Here is a 12,556-nt window from a genome sequence, read left to right as displayed (position 1 = left end):
GCTCCACAAAGCAAATTTATGATTCCATAAGTTAATTAATTGAAGAATATACACGATTAAGTATGTTCCACATGTATACATAAATACATGCCAAGTTATTCTATACAGAAACACAAGCCGACAAGCGTCACACCCATTTGATTATAACTTGTAAACAATGTGGAGAATGGCGGGCACCAGAAGCACCGTGGCAAAAGCAAGGGCCAGAGCAGGCCACTTCACATGCCTCTTCTTGCAATACCTGTTAACTTCTTCCCTTACAATTCCAAGGTCACTATTTGGATCAAGTATGATATCCTTGGTGATGCTGTTGAAGAGCTCTGCAACTGCCTTGTTACTCCCGAGTGCGCTGTGAATTATGTGGTTCGCGTGCAGTAAATGCACGTCCATGGCTGTGTCAACGAGCTCGTTCATGAAGCAAACGTAGGAGGTGATCTCATTGCCCACTCCGACGTGCAAGTGCTCAAAGGCCATGAGGTTAAGAAGCATGCACTCGGTGATGTCATCGACCACAATGGATGGAAGTGTGAGGATGCCTTTGTCAAAGCTTATGTCTGTGATGTAGTTGGTGCCACTCTTCTTGAATCGCACACCGGATTCACGAAGCTGTGCTGCAGTGAACATTGGCTCACCTTCATAATATGGTGGAGCTATACGGGAGCCATGCGGTCGTTGGATCATGCTTTGCCGGCACACATCAAGCACATGCAGGCCTAGGGTTTCTACATGGCATCTGCCTCCCTGTCCGCAGAACTTGAATACTAGTCGGTTGATCTCCTTGTCTGACTGCAGCAAACTAATTGAGTGTTATTTTTTATCACAGGAAGAAAGCAAAACTACAATAACTTAGGTAAAGCTCTATTGGTGTAGTTATGTTTAGTTCCTTACCATTGTTTAATATGTATCCTTAAATAATGGGATTCATGTCATGCAGCAACAGATGAAGTGAAGAGAAACCGAAGATGGACCGCATGTGTTATTTTTAGTTATTTACATGTGTCAGCAAGTTATTATAAACTGCACTAACTACACCTATAGAATTTCACTTAAAAATTTAATCTCAAGTGAAAGTGTTCATGTTCGCAGTTTTATCACGGGTCATTTATTATACTTTATGAAAATGCACGTTTAACCCTATGCCCCATGGGACAGTCATTTTCCTGCGTGTACATATATATACCATCATGACAGTTATATTTACATGCATCTATATATAAAGTCATTTACAAAATATTAATATTTTGTCCCATGTATCTTCTTAAAGTCAAAAGTTAATAATTTTTTTGTTTATAACGAATCATCTGACATGAGTCTGGCCTCTTATTAAAAAGATAAATTACATTATCATTAAAAACGTACAAAATATTCCTTTGCCTCTGCTTTCACACAGTAGATTGAGATTTAAGTGAAATATAAGAGTTTATTTATGAAATACCCTATGTTTCATAAATCATCTAAATTTATATAAAAAAATCATCATTTCATAAACTAGTTATTTATATAAATTTATTTTTAATATAATATTTAAATAATAATTTATCTTTAATCACATATAAAACTAAACCATAGTTATACTATTCAATATCTTACCTTCATTTTGTAATCACCTCAAATTTACTAAACTATCAAATTCTTATTATAAAAATCATATATTTTAATAACCCTACTCCATGTTTTTCCATATTATTATAGCTTAGAATTAATATTATCATAAAAATATTATCGTCTTTGTCCAAAAAATTAAAAAAATAAAATAAAAGTATTATAAAATAATACTAGCACATAAATACATACCAGTAGTGGTTTAGTGGTCTGACCGGCCTCAACTTGTAATAACACCTTGAGAACCAAAAGAGGTATTTGGTTCTCAAGCATAAGCATGTCTCTCTTTATATAAGGCAGTTTATGATGAGCTCCATGGACACTAAATATAGGATCATGATCAGTATAGCCACTATCTCCAGGTTTATCAGGGTTGAGACGCAAGATCTCAAGCATGAAACAACCATCGCTGATCATAAGCCTCACGAACTTATACTTATCCTTCCACTGGGTATCCTGCAGGCCTTGATAACATGGCTGCAGGTCCTCCACTGTATCCTCCATGGCTTTCACAAAGTCTCTCAATGGTTTACCAGCCCTCTTTAGGAAGTGTAGGAGTACCTTCTGTTTGTAGTCCTCTATCAGCTTTAAGTTGTGCTTGCCATAATGGTAGGGACCAAAAGATGCCACCTGAGGTGTGAATGCTTTCTCTTTCAACTCCTTGCTGAATTCCGGTATTTGGTATATTGACATCTTCTTCCATCTCTCTTCTTCTTTCTCAGGATTGAAGGTCTTCACTAGCTCTTCAATTTTTGTAATCCAGGACTGTTGTCCTACGATATCCATTATGGATCGAGGTTGAGGTTTGAGGCTGGGACACTTTGGTGGATGTGTTGTCCATGATTGTATGATAAGTGGTTGTATTTATAGGGATAGTAAAGAAAAATGTGAAGAGGATGGAGGGTTGCCAACTGTTGAAGGAAGGCACATTGGAATGCCTGCATTGGAGGAAAAATGGGCTCAAGAAAGGGACCTTTGAATGCTTTGCATTGGAGAGTGATTTTGAAGTGATATTGGGTAGAAGTATACCTTGATTATTTCAACAATATACATATTCTCAATCAAAAGTTAATAAATATATCTTATAATTTAATAAAAAAAATAGTGTCATTGCCTTTTCAATGAATAATAAACAAATAATTAAGAAACATTTATCAAACAAATGCAGACTTCAAATCTTAATAATACAAGGTTAAAAACAAACACCATATTTTAACACAAAATAAAATAATTAAGTTTGGGACACTTATTTTTATTCTAATATACAAAATAAAAAATAGAACATGAAATAAGCCGTGGTTATTAACCCTTGCATTGTTTCATATATGCAACAATTAGATCACCTGTTACATATTTGATACGAAACAATTATTGTGAGCCCCACCCTTTAATTAAGTCCTAGCCATTGATATTATCTTTTAATCCTAGCCGTTGATTTTGTTTTTAGTTTCAAAACCCTAGACACCTCTTCGGCTCCTTCCGATTTAGATCGCCGTTAGGAAAAGAGATGAGACCTAGTCTCATCTTTCTCTCCCTATTTGCGGGTGGTGTCGGCGACGAGGAAAAGAGAAGAATCTCGCTGTCATGGGTTTGGTTGATTCACTGTTATTGATGAGGTAAGAACCCTCTTCCTCGAATCTTTGAAAAATATTGTAGAATTATATTTGTTATTTTTTCTAGATCTTGATATGTTAATGTCGGATATTAGTGATGGATGGGTAAGGTTAGCTTCTTGTTTGAGGAGTTTGAGATTAATTTGATAGGTTTCAGATTTCGTTTTTGATAATGGCAGAAACTCATCCTCAAGTTTAGGGGTCTTAAAAATATAATTTGGAGGAGAGTAAAATAAGAAACTTGTAGAGTTTGATGTTAGCTAAGTACCTTCCTAATTTCAGAATTTTTGGAGTAGTATCATGTAAATTATAGGCTTTAAACTCAGGTGACACGAACAACATTTCTGTGCAGCCCTTGAGAATTTATTAATTTATTTCATGATTGTAGAGTCTGATTTAGATTTAGACTTATATAATAAAGTTGTAGAAGATGATGTTATCTTTTCCTTTGCCAAAGTTTAGAATTTTTACCGCTGTAAATTGTGAGATATGATCAGATTTCTATAGGCGTGCTCAATGACATTTCTGCAGAAAACATGAGAATTGATTTGAGGATTTGTTGATCTTAGAGGTTGAATCAGGACTCATATTTAATAAGAAAGTTGTTCCACTTTGAGTTAATTATATGCTCTTAAAGTTTGATCTTATTTGAAGTTATATGTTGTGAGATATTTTTATTAGAAGAGCTATGTCTGAAATTGTTGGTTTACATATTTATGATTTTTAAAAGTGATGGCTTAAATTCTGTAGATCTCAAATCATTGTGAGATTTGGTTATGTTATAGATGTGGATGTCTAGTTTTTTTATAAGTTTGAAATTTTTTATTTGGGTTAGAGTTCGTAAAGCTATGTTGATTTCAATCTTATGGTTCGTAGGGGAATTGGTTATTAGTCTCGACCTTGGTAGTTTTATTAGTTTCTTGATTATGTTTTTGCATTCGTGTGAATTTTAGAATTTGATTTACTTGTAATTCTAATGGGTTATTCCCAAATATAGGACTTCCTAAGAAAACTCGATTGGTGTGAATTTGAAATTTGGTCGTTAGACAGGTAAGTATCCCACATATAAATCATATTATATGTATATACTTTGAAAATTCTAGCCTTTTTGAATTTCCGAAATTTTTGAGAAAAATGTTTATTATTTCGAATTATATTTTAAATTACTTATTTATTTATTATTTGAAATTCATATGTAAGTATTTAGTTTTGGAAATGATTGGAACTATTTTTATCTGAAAACGAGATCATCAAATTTATGTATTCTATTCTGATAAATGTTTGGACATTACGTATTTTGACATAGCAACTTGTAGTTCCAACTAACTTTGCAATAACCCTGTCACTTGGGGTTAAACATTGACCGTGTCGACATGTATCTGTGAAATAGAAACTATAGTTTTCCATCGTTCCGTCGGTGAAGAATAACGGTTTCTGATAATTCTGGCTTGGGTCACTGAGAGTAAATTTATGAGCTCTGATATTCTGGCTCGAGTCACCGAAGGTAAACATATGATCTCTGACATTTTGTTTTGGCAATAGTTATTTGTGGGACATTTACGCTTGACTTTTGATCAGTTATGTTTTATTGAAAAACTTAACTTTTGAATTTGATTCTGATAAACTTGTATTTTATTATACTTATTTGAGTTTTGAAATTTTGAAACTTTTATGATCCTGATATTTTTTAATGGGTACTTACTGGGCTGTTAAGCTCATAATCTGTTGTTTAATTTTTTTTTTCAGATCAGGAGTTTAATAGCTCACCGCTTTGAGAATCAAAACCAAAGAGTTCCTTACATTCCTCTTTTCTTTTAGGAGCTTTAGCTCCCTTTGTCGGTTATGAATTTTGTAGGTCTTGGGCTGGATGGCTCCAGGGCGCCGGCTAGACAAGACCGGGTGTAGGTCCTTAGCACTTGCGGGCTTCCTTTTGACCGCGGCTGGGAGGCCAGAAAAGGAGGATCTCGTAGATTCCTACTTATTGGAAGGAAAAAACTTCTACTATTCATTCCGCCGATACATTAGCTTAGACTCCCACACAATGTCAAGGAATAGGCTCATGCTCGAAAAAGAGAGAGATGCTTGAGGCTGCTCGGCCGGCGAGGGAGAGGAGGAGAACCCGTCGAATCGACTCCACGGATCGAGGCGGTTCGATCCGGGGAGTCCCTCACTGTTAATAGGATGAATCCTCTCTACTACGGAATATTGCCTCCGACCGACCAAGCCGGAGCGCAGCACGCCCGATCCACGACAAAAAGGCAATAATAGCCAACTCTGTCTTTGTCTTTGCTTAAATATGAATATAAATATATATATTCCCTTTATTTGATTGATTTACAATTCTGGTGGAATGAATAGGATCATCAATCCCCGGAAATCCATTCAAATTCAAATATCACGCTGGTAACTGGGGTACCGTGGCTTCGGAACCCCTTTACCCGGAGGGAGCGGTAGAGGTTTCGAAACTAAGGATGGAAACCTCCTGGCTTTGACCATTAGATCGACTGATGTCCTAACTCACGATGAGACTCTCTCCCCTGCTTCAGTTGTATGTCTACTTGGCTTCGGCCTTGGAGGTGTATGGCCGTTTGTCGGCATCCCGGGTCCATTGAGCCAGGTTCATGGTGTGATAGTTATTGTGAACCGATGAAGCATTGCATTATTTTAACAGATACAACAACTGTAAGAACTGCTGCATATCATGATAAAGATGCAACGGTTATTATGAACTGTTGCATTATGATGAATACGCAATAGTTATGTCCCGTTGTATTTAATAACATATGTAGTGGTTGTAAAATCCATTACATTTAAAGACATATATATATATATATATATAGTGGTTATTAATAACAACAACTTTACAATGAATATACGGTGGATATGAATCACTACATTATTTTAACATATGTGGTTATTGTAAAACCTATTGTATATTTGTCTTGATATGTGCCCGTTTTTGTAACGGTTTGGATCAAATGTAACATTAAAATACAAAGTTGCCTACAATGATATGAAACTGCAACAATAGATAGCTATTTATAACCGCTGCTAGGTAACCATTGCATAAGTGTAGTTACGTAGATAGTTTGATTCCCTTTTTAATCTAAATCTTCATTGTTTAAGAAATAATCATGAAACGTTGTCTTTTGCAAGTTTTGATCCCCTGAAACTTGAATAACATAGAATAGAGCTTAGTTTCTCAAACTTGATCGAAAATATGCAATGAAGAAGAATAATTACTTAATAGGACTACATTAATTGGTGGTTTTTTTTCTATCAAAGTTGAGACTATTAAGTAAGTGGTCAATTTAGCCTTGCTAAATTTTATATATAAATATTTTAGTGTTGTGAACCCCTGAACCCTTGTCTAATGTCACTCTAACTTCTCTTCTTTTCATAAATTTAATATTCTCCCATGCAAACCATGTGTAACACTTAAATCACAAGATTACCACCCAGACAACAATCAACGAGACTTCCTTTGTAGACCCTCACTCTTGTCATTTTCCCTTTTAATAGGGCTTGAGCTGTGGATTCTCTTAAAAAATCAAACCTTCTTATTCAAACCAACCTCCACTTTCCGTGGAATATCATGCTGATTATCCCAGAGTTTTGTCACTACACAATCTCTTAGGGTGTGTTTGATACGCAAAAAAAATGAGGATAGTACTACACAAACTCTCTTGTCCCTTGTTTGTTTTATAAATGAGCGTAGAGTATAGCACAAAAAGTTGGTTGAGTACAACACAAGTGGTTAAAAAATCTTGTCCCACCAAAACCACGGTACAACTTTTTAAGTGTGGTACAACACAACTAAAAAACTATTTTGCCCCTAGTTAAATTTAAAAATTACAACACTTGACCTCAACCTAATAAAAAATTTTGGAAATAAAAAAATTGTATTCGATAAAAAATATTAATTATTGTATTTTAGAAATTAAAAAAATATAATTATACCCTAATAATTTATAAATTATAAAAAATTAATTGATGACTATTAAAAATGAGAAGAAATTTCAATATATTTTGTCTTGTCAAATTTTTTTTTAAAACAACAAAAGATTATACAAAGGGTATTATAGTAGTTTTATAATTTTTAGTCCGGTATTTATGTAAATCAAACAAAAAATAGTACAAAATTTTTTTGTGATGTCCACTGAATATCAGACAAAAAACAGTACAAGCATTTGTAATGTACTTAGGTATTTGTACTATGTTGTACTCCATGTGTTGTACCTATGTGCAAATCAAACAGACCCTTAGGGCTTGCTGGGAGGGGGTAAATGAAGGTTTTTAAAGTAGGTTAATGAACCAACTCTTGTTTGGATCCAAGGTTATATGAAGGATAAAGTATTTGGGGGTTAAATGGATGGTTGAAAAACCTCCATTTAACCCCCTTTTTCAACCCTCCAAATCGAGGAGTTTTGGAGGGTTGAATATTTTTAAAAAAATACTCTTATTGAATTTAGATAATTATAGCCATGCCCTATAGAAAAGTTTAAGTTTTGGTTTTGAATTTGAATATTTTTAAAAAAATAATAATAAAATATTATAAATTGTCAAATAAGAATATTTAATTTACAAAAATAATATTATATGTGTAAACATTAGCATAAAATATTATTTATAGCTTAAATGGCATTTTAGTAATATTAATATAAAACCTTCTTAATCCAAACACTAGAAGGTTTGATAACCTCTATTTACTTTACCTTCAATCCAAACAAGGTATAACTTAAAACCTTCTTTTACTTTACTTTACTCTACTCTACCCTATTTTACATGGCCCTCTTTCACCTCATCTAAGCAAAGCCTAGTGTGTGTTTGGATCATGGTAATGGTTATCTCGTGAGGGGAACTATCACTTATAGTGACCATCATAAGTCACCATTATACTTGCAAGGATAATAGTCTACCCCTAGTCAAGGTAATGCCATTACCCCTATACAAAATGATATCAATACCCTTATTTTCTTTTTTTTAAAAAATAAATAATATTATTATGAATATTTTATAATAAAATAATTAAAAATTCCAACATTATTATATAATTTATATGGTTAATTAATAACGATTAAATAAATTTAAATATTAAAGTGAAATGTTCAATTTAAAATTTAGTTATAACAAATAAAAATAACAATTTTATTTGAATATTTATAAAAAAACATTTATTTAATATATATTAATTTAATAATAAATTATTAAATCGAGATATTTATTTGAAATATTTAATTATAATAATTAAAAGCAATAATAAATATTAAAATAGTTTATTGATTAAAATGTAGCTTTATAAAGTTATTACACATAATTCACTATGTCATAAATAAATATCATCTTTTATCGCAAAGGTATGAAAGTAATTTGATCATATTCCTTTCTCTCTCTTTTCAATTTCCAATAACTTATCCCTCAAACCAAACATAGCTTTCATTACCTTTCCTAACACCTTATTTTCATTCCCATTTACCTTCACTATTTGATGAGTGTACAACATTATAATATTTCATATCATTTTGTACACTCATTTGGCTTGTATTAGATTTGTATTGTGGAATTCGATACTAAATATAGTGTGTCTTGTATTCTCAGGCTTCGGGCAGCACTTAACGACGAGAGAGAACAAAAAGAAGCATTCCGGTTCTTAAACGAAAAAGTTGGAACTCTCTCAACATTGATTGAATAAGGACAAGGTAAACTGGGTAGCTTATGGCCTCACTTACTGTCGTGAGCACTTTTCAGAGAACCTTACATGCATATTTATGGCCATAAAGAGGAGTTTAGAGCCAAATCAAAGGACCTTACATGCAGTACTTATGCTTGTAAGTCGGCATGTAAGGACCATCTAGAGGAGCTTACGACCAGAGCTTATGTCTGTAAGGGTGGTCTGCAAGGTGCAACACAGTGAAGCTTACGGTCCAGCGCTTACGCCCGTAAGCTGAACCATAACACAGACAGAGGACCTTGCATAGACATGCCGTGATTAAAGGGAATTGTGAGTAAGCTTGAGTACATGATACTTTAAAGACTCTGTCTCCCTCAATTCTCCCAAGTGAGTTAGTAAGTATCTCCGTGCTCTTTGCAATAATGTGGAGTTGATTTTAGGAGAAATTACATTTCTACTCTGTATTCGGAGTAGAGGTAATCTCTCCTAATAAGAGAGATCACCTATTTAAGAGACTCTTATTAACTTACATCGAGGTTTCATAGAGTATTAATATGATTGTGTGGATGTCTGTATCAGCTTTGCACCGATTCAGTTACTCTTTACCCTTTACCCAGGGGTTTAGTATAATTATGGAAACCTCTCGGTTCAAATATGATTGCATACATAGACAACCTTTATCTTGTACTTTATCAAACCCTCGAGGGATGTTATACCCGGTAATAAGTGCTAAATAGTTCATTTTTTCGTATCATTTACATTGCATTTAGAATGGATTCTAACATGTCTAGCACCTAATTTGTATGGAAATTTCATTCTTTTGTTTACCTCGGCCTTTATTTCTGCTTTTAAGGAAAAAAAAGGAATTCAGCTTCACCAAGGTCGTTATCAAAGCCATGACGGCATAGAACCATTGGAAGCAACACAAGAGCCACAACGGTCTTACAATGGCCATTGTGAAAACCAATCATGCCCATGATCTAGCCACACAAAGCCTAGAGAGCCGTGGTAGGATGCGACTTGGAGTCCAAGTAATAACTTACTCACCACGGGCATCACAATGCTGGTGGTAAGGCCGTAGCGGACTCGATCCTAAAAATACTCTAGGTTTCTCAAAATTTTGGGTGATTCTTTTGTCAAATAAGGTAGGGCGGCTAGAGTTCTGGAGATCGGAGCATCTGTAGAGCAAGTTTCTTCTATATTTCAACAGATTCCGAGGAGTTTCTCAAAGGTAATTCAATGATCATTGTTGGAGGAGGGCGCACGAAGGCGTTCGGCATCATCCTGTTAATCTTGGGATCCTTTCACCCTCAACCTTGGCAGACTTATTGAAGGGAGTTAGTTTAGGAATTCTTTAAACGTTTATCTATTCTTTGGTCTTAGGTTTTCTCTTGCTTTAATGCTTTCTCTTATGATCTATACTGAACCTAATTTGAGGGGAATTGTATGTCTTGGTTCCTCTCAATTATTGTTTATGAATCTTGAATGATAATTCAATAAATCTTTCTAGTCTTTTGTAAATCATTGCATGTTTGCTTGAATGATATTTGTGTTAATGTAGATGAGGAAGATATGCCCCCACATTAGAAGACCCATGCTATGATAGATCTATGCATGCTCTAAGAGGTAGATCTCTAGATTAGGGATTGATTGTCCCCTTAAGCTTAGGGTTTGATTTGTCTCTTATAGAGGAATTCTTGTACTTAAGGTAAACATAGGAGGTTGGGGTAGGAAGAGATTTCACCTTAAGTTCTTAGTGATTTAGACCTAGTTACCAAGAGATTGGGACTAGTAGGCCTTTGAATTCCCCAGGTCCAATTCTAGATCACGATTGTCACACTCAACGTCTAACATAAGTAGTAATTAAGATAACTATCATATAACCTCTCAACTCCTTTTAATTGTGCTTAACAATTCTCCAATTGTATTGTGTAATAGTTGTAGAATTAGATTAAAGAAAAAATGTAAACGTTTAGGCTATTGATTAAGTGAAGAGGAAGTAATAAGAGCCTCTCATCGTTCTTGGGGAAATACGAACCTTGTTGTCATCCACGAGATATTATTTGATGATCCATACACTTACGGTATTCACGGAGTAATTGTAATATTATTTGCATACGTGCATGTTTATATAATTGCATAATTCACACACACCTCAAAGGTCCATTACTCAGACATCATTTTATCTCCCCTGACTTCTCTTCTCTTTTATTTCCATATTTCTTGCTTTATTCTCTTTTGTTCACACACATATCATTTGATCAATTAGGCTAATTTTAGAAATTAGGGTTATTACTAGTGTTCTCATTCTTCTTTGTGGGTCCGACATCTTACTTTATACATACTTATATTACGTGGTCAGCATGTACACTTGCGTCCCTATCACTATTCCTAACCGCATAACCTCATTCTCATTCCGCGAACCAAACACACCCTTAAGTTCTTATCCACGGGAGCCTTGCTTGTCTTCCTCATTGTTTTAGCTTTGAGGGAGTGCGTTCCTAGATCCTAGAGTGTTCAAAGCTTTGGTTTGCGCTCTGGAGTTCTCCGTCTAATTTTTCTTCTATTCTTCTAAGTATATCTAGTAAGTGCTTATGCAAAGTGTTAGATAAGGCATGAAACTCTATGTTCTTTGCATGCATGTGTTCACTACAATATTTTTAGCAAATGAGAAGTCCCTTATATATTACACTTAAATCCTCTCATCATCTCCTTAGTGGTTTCAGTATTATGTATTAATTTGGAGTGTATTGATGAGTGTATAACATCCATATATTTTATATCATTTTGTACACTCATTTGGCTTGTATGAGGATTATATTGTAGAATTCGATACTAAATCTAGCGTGTTTTGCATTATTAGGCTTAGGGTAGTACTTAAAGAAGAGAGAGAACCAAAAGAAGTATTGCAGTCCTTTAACAAAGAAATTGGAGCTCTCTCGGCATCGATTGAACAAGGACAAGGCAAACTGGGTGGCTTACGGGTAGCTTATGGCCTCACTGACGGGCATAAGCACTTTCTAGAGAACCTTGCCGGCATGCTTATGCCCTATAAGGAGGAGTTCAGAGTCAAATTAGTGGAGTTTATTACTAGAGCATACGCCCATAAAGGGCAGGCACATGGGGCATCATAGTGAACTTTATGGGCCAGCGCTTACAGCCATAAGATGGACCATAACACTGACAGAAGACCTTACAGACAGGACTTTCTACCGTAAGTGATCCCGTAAGGCTCGCGACCTATCTTCTCCAGCTTCTTACGGGCACGTTCTTATACTCATAAGCAACCCATAAGGAGCCTACTGTAAATAGATTTGATGAGGATTTTTAGGGCATTCTTTTAGATTTCTTTGATTCTTTTCTTAGAGGCGAGGTTAGGGGTGAGAGGAGATGAATCTCCACGTCTTAAGGGGTAATTTGATAGAGACACAAGTGTATGTGTTGATCGTGTAATAAAGTGTGCGTAAAAGTAAAGTGTTGGTCCATAGGGAAGAAAGTGAATACTAGTAGTAACTCTAAACCCGAAAAATAGCCTAAGTAATCAAATGTTATGTGTGTGAACAAAAGCAAGAAGAGATAAGAAAATATAGAAAATAATAGGAGAGAAGTTAAGGAAAAAAGCAATGTCCGGGCGTAGCATCCCTCTAGGGGTTATAAAGTGCAGAACAAA

At 34.8% G+C, this 12,556-nt stretch overlaps 1 protein-coding gene across 1 annotated transcript; it reads right to left on the bottom strand.

Annotated features, from left to right (window-relative positions):
• On the bottom strand, window positions 1-2,425 carry LOC120254297 (UPF0481 protein At3g47200-like). The gene is made up of 2 exons (XM_039262421.1): window positions 1,795-2,425; window positions 1-786 (listed from the first exon to the last, which is right to left on the bottom strand). The coding sequence occupies exons 1-2, from the start codon at window positions 2,386-2,388 to the stop codon at window positions 142-144; spliced, it is 1,239 nt and encodes a 412-aa protein (XP_039118355.1). The 5' UTR covers window positions 2,389-2,425; the 3' UTR covers window positions 1-141.
• Window positions 2,426-12,556: the final 10,131 nt, after the last annotated feature.

Source organism: Dioscorea cayenensis, unplaced genomic scaffold (genome assembly GCF_009730915.1).
Source record: "Dioscorea cayenensis subsp. rotundata cultivar TDr96_F1 unplaced genomic scaffold, TDr96_F1_v2_PseudoChromosome.rev07_lg8_w22 25.fasta BLBR01000414.1, whole genome shotgun sequence".
Taxonomy (NCBI): domain Eukaryota; kingdom Viridiplantae; phylum Streptophyta; class Magnoliopsida; order Dioscoreales; family Dioscoreaceae; genus Dioscorea; species Dioscorea cayenensis.
The sequence above is the reverse complement of the archived record's forward strand: the minus strand, read 5'-3'. Positions and strand labels throughout refer to the sequence as shown.

Bases quoted from the DNA above. Each gene is read 5' to 3' on its own strand.
- LOC120254297 (XM_039262421.1), bottom strand. From the start codon at position 2,388: ATGGATATCGTAGGACAACAGTCCTGGATTACAAAAATTGAAGAGCTA. The intron at 787-1,794 runs GTATGTATTTAT...AGTTTGCTGCAG, and splicing joins AGACCACTAAACCACTACTG to TCAGACAAGGAGATCAACCG.